The sequence below is a fragment of the Physeter macrocephalus genome, chromosome 6 (assembly GCF_002837175.3).
Source record: "Physeter macrocephalus isolate SW-GA chromosome 6, ASM283717v5, whole genome shotgun sequence".
Taxonomy (NCBI): Eukaryota; Metazoa; Chordata; class Mammalia; order Artiodactyla; family Physeteridae; genus Physeter; species Physeter macrocephalus.
Genome location: NC_041219.1, coordinates 28016626 through 28031791, shown reverse-complemented (window position 1 = coordinate 28031791; position 15166 = coordinate 28016626). Strand labels below are relative to the sequence as shown.

At 50.3% G+C, this 15166-nt stretch overlaps 2 protein-coding genes across 3 annotated transcripts in view; one reads left to right on the top strand and one right to left on the bottom strand.

Annotated features, from left to right (window-relative positions):
• Positions 1-5739, bottom strand: part of PLXNC1 (plexin C1) — a 146457-nt gene extending 140718 nt beyond the window's left edge. For both annotated transcript variants that reach the window (XM_028490449.1, XM_024127221.3), the window contains exon 1: positions 4681-5739. In XM_028490449.1, coding sequence (XP_028346250.1) covers positions 4681-5739 — 1059 coding nt within the window. The remainder of the gene's footprint in view (positions 1-4680) is intronic.
• LOC114486419 (homeobox protein engrailed-2-like) lies at positions 5738-9702 on the top strand. The gene is made up of 4 exons (XM_028490448.1): positions 5738-6105; positions 6302-6586; positions 7434-7619; positions 9633-9702. The coding sequence occupies exons 1-4, from the start codon at positions 5738-5740 to the stop codon at positions 9700-9702; spliced, it is 909 nt and encodes a 302-aa protein (XP_028346249.1).
• Positions 9703-15166: the final 5464 nt, after the last annotated feature.

The following is a 15166-nucleotide window of genomic DNA, read 5'->3' as shown; positions in this document are numbered from 1 at the left end:
TCTTAAGGTGCTATGCTAGGTACTCTGGCTTCAACGGAGAACAAAATGCTACAAGGTTCCTGACCTTCTGGGGCTTGTATTTTAATTGTGGCTGCTAATAAAGACAAGGGCACCTGTAACCCAGACTTAACAGGTTGAGATTTCTGGAGTTAGTTTATGAGCTAGTTCTTCCGTCTGAGAACAAAAACTGGGAGCCGTCCTTTAAGGTCCTGTAAGTCCCTCTGAGGTCGTTTATAAGCCTGAATACAAAATGTGCCAGCACTATCTAGAAATTGACAACTGAGGAACTACAACCCTCCCAAAGTCTGAATTTCAAGTGCTCAAATGTGCAGACCCAGAAACCCCGTTCGCACTCAAGGATTCTCTGTTCTATCGTCTTATGCCCAGCAAACAGCTGATCCCAGGGTAGTTGCAAGGGCCTATCCTGCTCCATGTAGGACAGGATTGACACCAGAACCCAATGTCTGCGGTGCTGGGCTGTCCACGGCTGTGTGTTACAGGCCCAGGTCCTCAATCGTCTACCATTTACCAGTTGTGGAAACCAACCAAAGCTCTCCGGGCCTCAATTCCTCATCAGAAAATCATAATGATAACTACAGTCCTTGCCCCATAGGGTGATTATGAGAATCAACCAAAAATAAGGCATGTGAAGTGCTTAGCACAAAGCCTGGCCATAACAGTCATCCAGCAGTAGTAGCTCTGATTGCTTTTCCCCCTTTCTAAGTGGTTGTTGGGCTTTTTAAATCTCCCTTGCATAGCAGATGTGTGTATGGGGGTAAAATTCATCAGCTAGTACGTAGACTGCAAAGTGGCTAGACAGGATCATAACAGAAACTAAAGAAGAAATAAACATTGCAGGAAGACTGTGGATTTTGAGGTCAATAAGGTTCACTGCCGAGTGGCCCTGGGACATCACTTCTGCATGCAGTAGCTAGAAGTGTCTTGGGTTACTGTCTGTTGAGAGCATGTGAGTGTTTTGTGGTTGTCTGCATGACAGTTAAATTATGTCAGGCTTTGGAATTATATGAGTGTGGAGGAAGCAGGTGTGTCTCTCCACAAGTGGTAGAATGAACTAGAAGAGTCAGTCCTGTTGGCCAACACAGTAGGAAACATGCCACCCTCAGTAACTATAGAGGGGGTGGCCACCATGTTTAAACCACAAGCAACCCCAGGACCCAACTATGACAGCCAAACAATCTGGAACAATGAGACTTCAAAACTCAGGTACACACACTTTTCTACCATATGCCAAGGGTAACAGGAGTTCAGAAACAAGAGGAAGTTAACTTGTACATAATTTGAAACATTCACTTTTTATGTTAACCCAAGCACATAGATATGTTATGGAGCAGAATGAAAAAAAAAATCACCTTATGTTTTAAAACACACTTCAAGGGGCACCCTCCAGCCTCAACCCCATATCCTAGGGGAGGTTGGTTACTGCCTCTAATGAGGGGACTTTGAAGGGAAAGTCTGAAGCGTCAAAGTGGTGGAAAGAATACAGAAGTAGATATTGCGAGACCTGGGTTTAAGCTGGAGGCTCTGATGCTTACTTTGCTATATTGAGCAAGTTGCTTAAGTGATCTTGAGCTTCCTCATCAGGTAAACGAGAATGCTCCTCAGAGAATCAACCTTAGACTTGACGAGGGCCTCAAAAGAAGTAATATATGAGGAAGTGCCGTACAGATATTTATTAGGATTATTAGAGAGGGCCTACAGAATCCGGCTGCCTGGGCACGTTCACAGGCTGAAGCTCTCCAGCGATAGTTGTGAAAGGGGATTCAAAGTTGGAGGCAAGACAGAAAAAGTCACGGCCCAACGTGTGAATGGCTGAGGACACACTCACTGCACAAGCATCTTGTAAATTAATCTTTAGCAGGAGAAGCTGAAGGCCAGCAAATCAGCCAACAAGAGATAAGGAGAGAACCAAGAAATGAGAAAACACAACCCAGTCACTCCTGTCACTTTCCTACCCATGGTTGACTGAAGATGGAAAATAAGAGCGAGTCATCCAGGGGGAGCAGGAGAAGGCAAGCAAATCTAGCCCCTTGTGCCTTGCTGCCTGTGGATTACTGTTAAAATGACTGTGTCTGCTCTGGAGGAATCACTGATAGAATCCACTGAGGCTCCCTCAGAGTGTTTCAGGTTTCGTCTATCTTAGGCACCTGTAATTCAGCATGCCTTTTCCAAAACACATTGAAAACCTGAAAATAAAATGCAGAACAAATGCAACCCAATGACATCATTGCTCTGAGTGACAACCAGGGGCACACTGATCCCATAACCCCATTAAATGGGGCTGCCACCTGCTATTGTCCTTTCAATGGCAGAATCAGTGGCATCCGGCACAGAGCACAAATATTTGTGGAAGCATCTTATCTGCCTATTTAATAGATTAGAAAATTGTCAGCGTTTTCATCAAAACGACCGCCTTTTTTTTTTTCATTCAAAACCTCTCTTGAAATTCAATTCCACTAAGGCTTTTTAATTCATAAGAGCAGCAAGGAATTTACTTAAAGAAAAAATGCAAAACTCCAAGCTCCTACCTGTGCAGCCGTGACAAGCTATTGTTTGAACCGGAGTATATTATTTAACTTGGATGACAAGCTCAGGGGGTAGAGACCCCGTCTTTCAGAATCCGCAGCTCTGAGCACACTGGGAGCTCTCAATAAATAACAGCAGCAAGACATGCTGTGGAGGGACCTATCTTAATTATTTATTTTTCCAATTCCAGATTTTTGGCAGCAAGTGTTTATCCCTTGCTTGATTTCCAAGGGGCAGCTACCTCCCAGAAGCTCCCCATGAAGATGGATCAACAGCTCTCTGACTTTCCCTTCCCCTCATCCCAGCGCAAGTAGGAACACCTGATCAAGCCAAAATGTGGATTCGGAGTGCATTCAGGGTGCCTGCTGGGTTTGGAAGGGAACTAAGTCCTCCAGGCCCCAGTGGGTAGAGAAAGGCAGTCAAGAGAAATGTTTTGGCTCCACACATCTACACAGCTGTCAGATGGCAAAGCTTGGACTTCCACTGTTATCACCTGCTGCGGGCCTCCGAGCTGTCTGGTCATTAACCCCGGAGACCAAGTATGCCTAAAGCTCGACACCAAGTAATATGTAGGGGTACTTTGAAGTCTTTCAACGGAGAAGTCGAAGGTGATGATTTTTGCCAAACTTGAACTGTTACATAATAAGGCTCTCACAAAGACAGATATTAAATGTTAAATTATACTTGTATAGCAAGATGAAGTCATTTAGGGAGCATTATGCGTTATTTATGCTTTAAAATAATTATAGCAGTAACTAAATGAAGGCATTATGTGTGTGCCCCAGTACACAAGTAGTGGGCAAGGAGGAAGAAGCAAATGTCCATTCTAAGGGGACTTGCGAGAGACCTGTTTTTTCTTTCTGGATAATAGGGCTAATATTTGGTAAGACGTGCTCTGCGTGGGTGGGGATGGGAGTGTCTTTCCATACACTTATTAATATACCTTAGAGCCAACGTCCCCTCTATGCTTACACAACAAATGTACCAACACAACACGTTTTTCCAGGTGGAGACTTCTCGCCTTCCTCTCTGACGCATTTTATATCAAAACAATGGCAACACCTGTAGCCGTTCATTTCTGCTCTCTGATTTCCGTCCAGTTATAAAGGAGGTGCTCAGCAGGCTCCCCTCTCAGGAGCCATATGTGGACTTGACGTGCCAGCAGCCTTGGAAGGAAAACGGCCTCGGAGAAGTGCACAATGGCTCCATAATCCCCATCAACTGAATCCTCTTGAACCGCCGCTTTATTTTCCAGTCAAAGAAATGCCAATCTCGAGAGTCAAGCTGTGGCTGCCCTGGGAACCCAGGGGAAACCTCTGCCGTTTGCCTGGGAGGGTGGTGCCTCTGAGCCGCGCGATCTAGTCAGGCAATCTGGAGCCCAGAAACTGCCTGAAGTACCCTAACACTTTCTCTTGCTCTCCCCTCTAGGGCGAGGCTTTTTACCCACAAAGCCACCTCCAGCCTGCTCAGCCTCTCCCCCCAGCTGGAGACCACAGCTCACGCTCAGCAGAGCCACAGCCCCGCCCCCTTGCACGGGGTCACGCTGAGGGTTCTGTTCCCGCAAGCCTGAGCCTCTCGGTTCCAGGCTAGCGCTGACCCATGTCGAGCAGGCTACCAACTCCTCAGACCACATCACACGTGTTACGGGGTTGGTGGGGGGAAGATGGGGGGCACAAAGACTGGGGTGTGGCAAGTCCTTTAGGTTCTGGGGTTTCTCTGCCTAGGGCACTGTGTTTGGTAACGCCGTTGAGGACAAGGCTCAAAGCCACACGCCCGCTAAGACCACACACCTGGGGAAGAGATTTGGGAAGGGCAGGGGAGCGGCGCGGCGAGGCTCAGACCCAAACAAGCGCCCATGTTTGGACAGAGAAGGATGGCAATGGAATGCAGCCACCAGAGTTTTGAGCCTAACTCCTACCCTCGCCACCTCCCCTCTTACACTCCCTCGGGGACCTCTGGCCGTGCTTTAGAGTAGCCCGAGGTCTCGGAGACCGTAAGGGAACGGCCGTCGGGCGGCCGCCGCCGGGCTGTGTAAATCCGGGACCTGGTAAAGGTCAACCCTCTCCCTCCGGCTCTGCCTCCCCGGCGGCTCCGCAGCAGGAGCGCTCCCCGCAGCGTCACGGGGGTTAGACTTACGCAGTGGTTCTCAGCCTCGAAGTCCCAGCTGCAGGTCTTGGTGCGCGCCTGTATCTCCCTCATCCTGAAGAGGCAGAGTGCCGTGGTGGCGGGGGAGCGCCTCTCCTGGTCCCCTCCGGTGGCCGCGCTGAACACGCCCGCCCAAACGTCCAGGGCCTCCACCAGGCTGGAGGAGAGCAGCAGGCGGCGGCCGTCGGAGTGGCCGTGGCCGCAGTCGAGGGCTGCCTGGCCCTGGAACAGGACCTCGGAGCTCTTCGCGATGCGCGCCATGCTGGGCCAGCCGGTGGCGGCGCCGCTCGTGTAGTTGTAGGGGTAGTAGGGGAAGTAGACGCTGCCGTTCCAGAGAAAGGCGTCCACGAAGTGCAGGCTACCCCCGCCCTCGCGCAGCTTGAGGCGTCCCGTCTCCTTCGTGGCCAGGCTGCGCCCCTCCGTGTCCTTGAGCGCGATGGCCGTTTCGCGGTCGGACGCCGCGGGGTTGCAGCGGCTTGCCGTCTCGGGCTCGGGCAGCACGTAGGTGGCAGCCACCGCCAGGTACCAGCTGTTCGTGTCGCCCGCGAGGTACACCACGCCGGCCGTCGAGCCCTGCGGGTGACACGACACCACCTCGGTGCCGTTGCGCAGGGAGCTGCGGCTCAGATTGCCCAGGGGTCGCACCTCGCAGGCGCCCCGGTCGAAGGTCCAGCCGGTGAGCAGCAACCCCCCGAGGCCGGCCGCCCCCTCGCGGTAGGGCAGCAGCAGCTTGCTGAAGCTGCTCCCCGGCCGGGGCCGCGCGGGGGGCGTCAGCGAGACGGGCTCCGTGCAGTTGCCCGCTTGGTCCCGGTATAGGCGCGAGAGCCTGTGCTCCAGGCTGTAGTCCAGCTGGTCCAGGCAGCTGCCGCTCGCCACGAACACGCCGTCCTCCCGGCTCACCGCGATGGCTCCGATGGCTTGCTCTGACCGCCACACGGGCTCGTCCGCGCCCCGGCCGGGCGCCGCGAGCGCCAGCAGATAGGCAAGCAGGGGCAGAGGCGCGGCGGGGCGCTGGGGGCGCGGCGGTGCCTTCCTCCGGGAGACCTCCATGGGGTTGGGGGGGCCGCCCCCGGGCAGGGCGCGCGGCGGCGACGGCGGCTCAGGCGCGCGGCGACTGAGACGCGGGCGGCGGCGGCTCCTGCGCGCGCTCGGGCTCCTGCGGCCGCCCCATCCCAGCGGCTCGCCCGGGAAGGAGAGCGGGGAGGGCGGCGCGCGGCGGGCTCGTTCCGGCAGCCTGTGCAGCGGCGGCGGCGGCAAGCCCTGCGCGCTCCGGTGCCGCTTCCTCCTCGCCCTCCTTCTCCGGAGAGTTCCTCTCAGTGCAGCGCTGGCGCCCGAGGGGAGGCGCGGAGGGGAAGGGAGGGGACGGGCGGAGGGGAGCGAGGAAAGCGGGGAGGGCCGGAGAGGTTCCGTGCGCTTGTGCGTTTCACTTTCCCATTGTGAAAGTGGGATGCAACTAGCCCCCTTCCTCATCCTCTTCCTCCTCCTCCTCCGCCCTCCGCCCTCCGCCTCCTGGCCGCCCGCCCTCCCTCCCTCCCTCCACGCCCATCTCCCTCCCCTCTTGATTCGGTGAGATAGGGAGGAGGGAGGTCTCGTAATTTGGGTTACTGTGTAGGTGGCCTCTTTCATCTATTCATAACAAAGCTGAGCCGCCTGCCGCTGCCGCTGCCGCCGCCACCATCGCCCCTTGGCTCGCCCGGGGCTCCCGGGGCGCGCTAACAGTGCACCGAGCTGGCTCCTGCGCCTGTCCGCCTGCGGGGCTGTTCCAACGTTCGGGTTTTGTTTACGAGAGCAGCGGGGGGGATACGCAAGGCTCAGGGAACTGGGACCCAGGGCGCCGAAGGGTTGCAGCTGAGGCCCGGATCTCGGGCCACTGGGAGGCTGCGAGGGCGGCTGACAGGTGTGGAGCGGCGGGAGGGAGGCCCTAGGGAGGAGCGCGGGAGACGGTGGCGAGCCGGAGGCTCAAGGGACCAGGGCGCCCCTGTGACAAGGGGTGGGTTTCCCCGGGTCAGAGGAGTGGGGTGGAGGAAAGGCAGGCGCCAAGATTCTGGTCTGGACAATCCCTGGGGCCAGAGCTCCCATATTTGAAAAGGTTCTCTAATCTCCCTTGGCAACGGAGTCCCAGGCTTTCAAGCCTAGCACTTGGAAAGTTCTACTCATCATCTAACCTGAATGATCATGGCTAATATTTATTGAGCACTTACTGCTTGCCGGGTCCTGTTCTAAATTCACTACGTGGATTAAGACTCGTTTAATACCCGTAACAACCCTATTGATTAGTGACTGTTATTATCTCCTCCATTTAGTAGAGAGGAGAATGATCACGGAAAGGTTACAGAACTTACCGGGGTCCTACTGATGGCAAACAACGGAACTGAGATTTGAATTCCATCTAGCTCCAGGGGGGCTTACACCACCCCCTCTAGCCACAGTTCCACCTGTGGTCTTTACAGTACCACCTGGAGATCATTCTCAGCAGGTGAGACAGAAAAGTTCCCCAAGTTAAATGTTCCAACCTACCTCCCCAGCCCAGCCTTCTAATCTCAGAGCCAAGTACCCTTATTTCCCTAGAGGCTCTCCCTCTGTCTCCTTCTTTCCCACCTCTTTCCTTTGGACACTCTGAGGTCTCACCAACTCACCCAGGGGGCAAATGCCAGCTGGGCTGCCCCCCAAACCACCAAGAATTTCTGCAGTGCAGTGAATATCTGAATCATTGCACACCTGAGTGTAGGTTCATGATTTCTCAGAAAGGGGCCCCAGAGGATGCACAATACCTCCCAGTGTCCTGAGGCAGCTGATAGCACCACCAGCACCCTTACCGTCTGGCAGGTGATCCAGGGGGTGCAGCAGGGGGACCCCGAGGACCCTATGCACCCCTGGGAAAGGATCTCTGTCCTGTCTCAGGCTATTTCCAGGCCAGAGCCCCCAGGGAGGTTAATTGGTCGCAACCCCTTTCTTCCTTCCCCTCCCAGTTTCCCAGCTCTAGACAGAATCTGTTTGGGGGTGGGGCGGGGTGCATGGGCTTCCTCCAGATGCTCCTGAAGGAGCAGCTGTTGCAGGTTTGAAACTTCTGCAGCAGGGCTCCAAGTTCTCCCCAGTGCTGAGGGAAAGGGCAGGAGAAGGAGGTCTGGAAGGCTTGAGGAGAGGAGGGTGAGGTGAAGCAAGCAGCAGAAGAGGAACTGGAGTTTCGGCCCTAGACGTGCAGTTAAAGACTCATGTCATCCCAGCAGTAGCTCTCATATTCTGAATTCAGAGTGGTCATCTTTCTATTCATCATTTCCTTGTTTGAAGTTGGATAACATTATCTTTGCCTGCTGGGAGGCAGCAAATGCTTTCCCAGGAGCTGTCAGGTGGCTCCTTTTGCTGCAGTGACAGTGGGTGGGGTACCGGTGAGGAGAGAGGAAGGGGAAGGCCTAGAGCTACCAGGTTGATGTGAATCAGGAGATCTTAGGCAAGGCTAATCAGACGCTCTCTGCTCCAGAATAATCAGGCCTTACTCCCCCCATTCCCTACCCACCTGAAATGTTTTAAGAATTTTTGCACTGCTGGAAATCTCAGAAGCATCTTGCAGAAGCTCCAAGAACCCTTCACAGCATAGTAGGGGATGTACGTGCCAGTATTTTGACAATGTTCCCTGTGAATGATGAAGAAACACAATGATCTTCACTGCTGTCAAGAGCCGGCTGTGGCAGTGTTATGTGCTGAGAAGCAACAGTTCAATTCCATTCCGGAGATAGTTTTACTTCACTGGTAACCAAGTAATTTCTCTAAGTCCCGTAGAGTTGGTACAATCAGGAGCCGACCATCTCAGGAGCTATTTGGATTAAACATACTCTGTGGTGCGGCATTTTGATCACTACTCAATTCATTGCTGCCTCGTTTTGAAAAAGAAACAACATCTCAAAAAATACTACCAGCATAAGTGGCTTTGATGGCTACAGCTTCTTGCCATTCTACTGGGCATAAGCCCCGCTCTTGAGAGCAGGCTTCTTTTCTCTCCCATTTAATTGTATGCAGGCTCCTATGGTGAAAGAAATCAGAATCTGTGCCTATTTTTTGGCATGAAAAATATAGAAGACTAGGAAGCATATTATTGTGTTCTTTGCTGATTCTACCCTGTTTTGTACAAACATGTTTGCCCCATTCCAATTTTCCTGTGTACTAAAGCTCCACCTTCAGGACACAAGTTCACATTTGAAAATGGTGGGAAACATGAACAACCAAAATAAATATTTAGGCATGTGGATTCCGTATGTTTTCGATCACTTTCTCTTGGACACCGCTGTCTGGCCAAGGGTGCAAATACCATCGGTGACAACACTCCCCTCTCCAACTGATGGAGCCCATCCTGTTGGGTGTCACGTATCGTACATTCGGAACTCCTTGTAACACAACTGGCTGAAACCCAAAAAAAGGAAGATGGTGCAGATTTATCCTCCAGACAGAGGCCTGCTACCACGGAAACAGGCAGTTCAGACTGATTCCGAGCAGTTTTTATTTGTAGCGTTCACTAGATGGGAAAGTCTTCATAATGAGAAAATATCAACTCCCTTAGGCACCAAAGGCAATCTGGGTTAACCAAACCATCCACATTCAGACTCATTTCTGCTGGACAGGACTTTATAGATTCTGTGGTTTCCTGCTGAGGCTCAGGACATTAAGACCTGGTCGGCAGGCAGTTGGTCACAGTCATAAGATGGCTATCATTGGTGCTTCAGTTTACTTTCTGATGTAAAAAATTCTGACAGTGGTCTGTAGGGATGACTGGGCCAGCAGAGATGAAAAGCAACAAAGAATATTAGTTCTGGCGGCCAATGAATTCTCTTTATACCTTATTTATGTAGCTACAACCCCCTGGGAGGCATCTGGGAAACACCACCCAGTGGGTTGAATAGTTGCAGGGTTGTCCTTCTAGGACTTAAGACAGGCCACTCCCTTCTCCACAGCTTTGCTCAAGTCTATGTGGTCTTCCACGTCGAGGACTTTATCAGAGCCGCTAGCCCCCTTTGTGACTGACAGGAAAAAGAAATGAGCCAGGCTCCTTTCTAGTCTGCTGATGAGTAGATGGTTGAAAGCAGATAAGATGAAGAGCCATTTAATAAGTTTGAATTGATGCTGAGAGACGAGTTGAATACACTTCAATCAACATGGAAAGTCAGTCAAAGGCACAGTTAAGATGTGGCTGAAGGAACATGGTGCCTCGTCTTCCCTGCCCACCCAACATGGCCCCAGACAATTGCTGAGCACCCTTAACCTTGGTGATGGTGCCCATGCCTTTGGTTAAAGTGATGAAGGCTCAGTGGTGTTCCTTCAGTAGGTGGAATTTGGGTTCACTCCCAACATTACAGTTGTCCTTTTGGACATCATGTTGTCCTCATGGTCATTCACCAGGAGACATACAAATTGTAGATGGGAGAATGTGCAAAGCAACAATTCTTTACTCAAGATCCAATGACTTCCTTTAAGCTAAAAAAGGGCCTTCACTCAGCTTTAGGGATAGATGAACCATTGCCTAAGGAAAGGATGTAAAATGTCAGATGTTTTTAAGAGACAGTGGTGTCCAGGACATCACCCTGCCACCCTAGTACCCCCCTTCTCATGTAATATACTCAGTGTCATGAAGTTTCTCTTGATCCCTTTCTCCAAAACGTTCACCAAAACCATCAGTGGTTAAGAGTCTGAGACCATTAACAGCTGAAAGCAAAATATGGTAAATCATCAGCCATCACCATGTTTTTTCCAGACCAACTGGAGTTCACCCTGCATGAAGCACACAAAGTCATCTGTAAATTATTACTCTGGATTTGGGGGACCTCTGTAACTTTCTGAGAAGTCTCTTGGTCACCAGCTTTTCTCTGATTTTCACAAGATTCAGGTCTATCCCTGCTCATATTTTTCTTGCTGCTCTTGAAATATGGAGCCAAAAGGGCACCATGGACTAAACACAAAATGCCGATCCCTCTTTAATACAATGTCTTTTCCCATGTCTCTGTTCTGCCATCACAGCTCTGAGGCTCCCTGTCAGCATAATTCTAGGCCCTGAATCCTTTGATAACTGGCAGCTTGGCATAAACCCATTCAAAGAGAAGAGCTGCCAGAAACCAGGCTCTCATATTAATAAGAACTTGAATTATTGAAACAAATAGCAGAAGATAAGATAAACACGCAGATAACATCACAGTCACTCATATTTCTGTTTCCTTGAGGTTCTGACAGGGAGATGCTTGAGCTGACAATAAAGTTGCTGGACATGGCTGTGAGTGGTCTGCTGCTGGCCACCGAGCTGGCACCCCCTTCTCATTTTTATGGCCTTGCCGCTCCCTAGAAAATATTTCCACCAAGGTGGACAAGGAGCAACTGGCATCAGCTCTGAGCTTGGGTTGTTGCTGTTGGGAAGCTCAGCATGTGGTTCCCATGATGAGGGCAACCCCACTTGTCACCCACCGTGGAGAAGGCATTGGGAGTAGGGACATCCAAATAGCATCAGGCACAGAATCCCAAGCGCAAATCCAGTGGAAGGCTGAGCCTTTACCTCGCCTTTCTGCCCCTTCTCTAATCCTCCCTATTTGTTTTCTCTTCCCCATTTGTGCTGGATAGTCTCCATTTATCTCTACAGACCCCACTCTTCTCCATCCTGCTCTATACCCACAAGTTTGACCTTTCTGGACATCTCCCTCGCTTTCTGGCTGCCAGTTGGGTTCAGCCAATGCGAGGCCTCAGCAGGAAGTGCAGGGGTGGGTGGCTAGGGTGACGTCCAGATATTTATTCTCCCAGTGATCTGTCCATTGGCCTTGGCTGTGTCCCTCTCGAAGGCCACAGATCCTCTGGGCAGCCCTATCCTACAGCCACAGCTACAGTCCCAGCCTTCTCTGGGTTATCACCATCCTTCACCCTACTCCTCAGGCCTGTGGGAACCAACGTCTCCCCTGTTGCCAGCCCTTGGTGGTCTCTCTTCATTGCATCCATACCTTTGCCACCATCCCTTCATTAACGAACCCATTTGCCTGTGTCACCTGTTTTCTACCAGAACCATAACCGATGCACCAACCTCCCTCCAAGCATGGATGGAGAAGTGACCTAGAAGGCTATTTAGATCTGTGCTTTCTGTTTGTCCACTGATAGAATGCATGAAACACTGCTAGGCACAATAGAACTCCTAGTCTTTCTCTCCAAATGTTTGGCTCCCCCAAATCTGGATTTGGAAAAACTCCATTTTTCTTCCTTTTGCACAGGCTGTCCTATGCTAGTTCAACCTGGTAATACAAACAAATGATAATCTGACTGAGTGGGATTATATATTTTTTCCAGGTAAATCATAAAACTAAAAGCTTTACCTTAAAAGTAAACCGAGAACTACTGGGGGCTAAGGGTTCAAGAGGTGGTGGGGGGCAGCGGTGGTTCTGAACTCTAAAACACTGCTGAACATTTGAAGTCTATTTTCAAATAAGACACGAAACTGAACATACTGCTTTTTCCTTTTTAGACATTTCTCCTTAAGTCTGAACTTCAGCAGTCCCTTCCATACAGCCTAGAAATTCCATTTTTATTCATGATTCCCAAAACAGGATTATTAAGAGACTGCCATCCTTCCTCGTCTCCAGACCTCACCCCACCCCACCCCCACTAATATTTAAAGATAAATCAGATATTCCTGGTTCCTTCATGGCTCAAGGACAGGTGACCCACACAGTGTTCTATGGAGTAGAAATAGAAACCATCTTGAGTTCTAAGGCCGGTACTTTTTTAGAGGGTACTTTATTTTTTAGCCTGCTATGACTTCTGTGCTTTAATCGTGTGAACCAGCCAATCTGAAACCAGACTCCCCTCCTTTATTGGACATTCTTAGTGGTGATTAAATATTTACACTGTCAGAGGCCTTTTCTTTCCCCACCACAGAAGCTGCAGTTTGGAGCATTCAGCTTTAATTGTGAGGAGAGGCACACTTACATTCATCGTCAAAATAGTCAAAGATGCTTTTCTCAGTCTCTTTGATGGGGGGTGGGGGTGGGTGTTGGCGATAGGATAGGTGTGTGATCCCAGCAAATTGCATTTCTTGCTTACTGAGGACTGGAGACGGAGCTGTTCTGAGGCCACTTAGCAGAACTGGGCTGAATCAAGGCCCCCTTGTGGATGCAGGACCACTGGAAGCCCACCCGCTGGAACCCAGAACTCATACACCTGAGTTCTCGCATGCCCAACTGCGGAGTAGGTGAGGTTTGCCATCCCAGCTCTCAGAATCCCTTTATGTGCCCACCTCTTCCTTCCTTGGTGGTATTACCTCTAGCCATCCCAGCCCCTTGGGAAGCCCAGTACAATGACCCAGTGCTTGGGCTGCAGACTGGGCCACCACAAAGGGTGAGACCTGTGCAAGGGCTTCCGGCCCAGGGGACAAGAGGAACTGAAATCTGGCCCGTCTTCTGCTCATCAAGCCCTGGACCCTGGCGTGGGCTTGGGTGTGCCCCAAGGAAGAGATGCTTTTTCTCTGTACAAAGACTTTATAAGGCTAGCGGTAGCCTTAGTCAGGCTTAGGTTCCAGACCCAGGGACCCTACCACCCCATAACCATGTAGCCTTGGGCTCTCTGAGCCTCAGCATCCTCACCGTAGCCTGGAAATAGTGGCATCTAACCTCATGGGGTTTTCAAGCATATTAAATGACAACATCATCATCATCATCATCATTACCATTACTAGATACCAGGGCTCTAATGCTATGTTAACCCGGTATTAGTCTGCTAGGGCTGCCATAACAAAGTACCACTGACCGGGTGGCTTAAACAACGGAAATCTATTTATTTCCTCACAGTTCTGGAGCCTACAATCTGAGATCGAGGTGTGGCAGTTGGTTTCTTCTGAGGCCTCTCTCCTTGGCTTGTAGATGGCCATCTCCTCCCTGTGTCTTCACCTAGTCTTCTCTCTGTACCTAACTATGTCCAGATTTCTTTGTCTTATAAGGATGCCAGTCATACTGGATTAGGGTCCACCCTGATGCCTTCATTTTACTTCTTTAAAGACCCCATATCCAAATACAGTCACATTTTGAGATACTGGGGGTTAGCACTTCCACAGATGAATTTGGGGGTGGTTTGGGTGGGAGGAACACAACTCAGCCCATAACACTCATTTCAAATCTCATCCTTAGGAAAGAATTTTAACAGCATTTCTTGGGCATATACCCAGTACTGAGCACATTTACTTGGGTTTGACAAGTACTTAAGACTTATGCTCATCCCCTGGCTCTTACCATCATTACTGTCAAAAACAATTAGTATTTACTAAGGAACTTCCCTATATAGGGCTTTTTTGCTAAGAGCTAGGGATATATTTGGTACTATCTTCCATTTTTAGCAATGAGATATTCCTTAAACAAGCCAGGCCCTTACATGCCTCCATGCCCTTGCATATGCTGTACTTTTCATCTAAAACATCCTTTCCCTCTTCTCCACCTTGCAAACTCCTATTCATCCTTCAAGACCCAGTTTAAAAGCCACTTTCTCCTGGAAGTCATTCTTGAAGGTGTACTAGAAGCTCTGTACTAGACTATGAGCTTTTTTTTGTTTTTGTTTTTTAAATCAAATTAAAATAGAAATCAAGTTCTAATTCATCTTTGTGCCCCCAGGAACTAGCACAGGGCCTGGTGTATAGTAAATGTTCGTTCATTTATTCCAGAATGGTAACGAGTATCTTTTCCTTGCCAGGCTCCCTTCTACCAGTGTACTTAAATCTGCCTGTTGCATTTGTTTAACTGAACTGATTTCTCCACTTGGTTGTGAATTCCCTCCCCCAAACTTGAATAGCATTTTGCCAGTCTATGAAAGTATTTATTTTATTTTATTTTTTTATTTTTATTTTTATTTTTATTTTGCGGTACACGGTCCTCTCACTGTTGTGGCCTCTCCGTTGCGGAGCACAGGCTCCGGACGCACAGGCTCAGCGGCCATGGCCCACGGGCCCAGCCGCTCCACGGCACGCGGGATCCTCCCGGACCTGGGCACGAACCCGTGTCCCCTGCATCGGCAGGCAGACTCTCAACCACTGCGCCACCAGGGAAGCCCCTATGAAAGTATTTAAATCTTGCAGTTTACATTCTACACTCTGCATAGTTGTGTATATAGTTCTTCTATTCGACTGTAGATTTCTTGAGGTCAGGGATGGGTCTTATTCAGTTTATTGCCATAATTCCCTTTATGCCTCAAACTTTTCCTTCGTTTACTTGCTCATTCCTTTAACAAATACTTTCTGAGAGCCTACCATGTGCTAAGCATGTGTTCATGGCTGGGGCTGTGGCAGTGAGCCAGACCGATGGTTCCCTCCCTGTGGAGCTTCCTGGGCCTTGCACAGTGGTCAACGAATATCGGTTGAATTGCATTCTAAAGACTGTAAACTCTAGGGTCAGGGAATCATTCTTTGGGGTACTCACAGCCCCAGATACAACGACTTAATCTAGCTTATGCACACTACATATTTACCAGTTTGTGAATT

Excerpts from the sequence above, each read along its gene's own strand:
- LOC114486419 (XM_028490448.1), top strand. The coding sequence starts at position 5,738 with ATGGGGTTGGGGGGGCCGCCCCCGGGCAGGGCGCGCGGCGGCGACGGC. Across the intron at positions 6,106-6,301 it reads CGGAGAGGTTCCGTGCGCTT|GTGGCCTCTTTCATCTATTC; the intron begins GTGCGTTTCACT and ends GTTACTGTGTAG. Across the intron at positions 6,587-7,433 it reads GCTGCGAGGGCGGCTGACAG|AAAGGGGCCCCAGAGGATGC; the intron begins GTGTGGAGCGGC and ends ATGATTTCTCAG.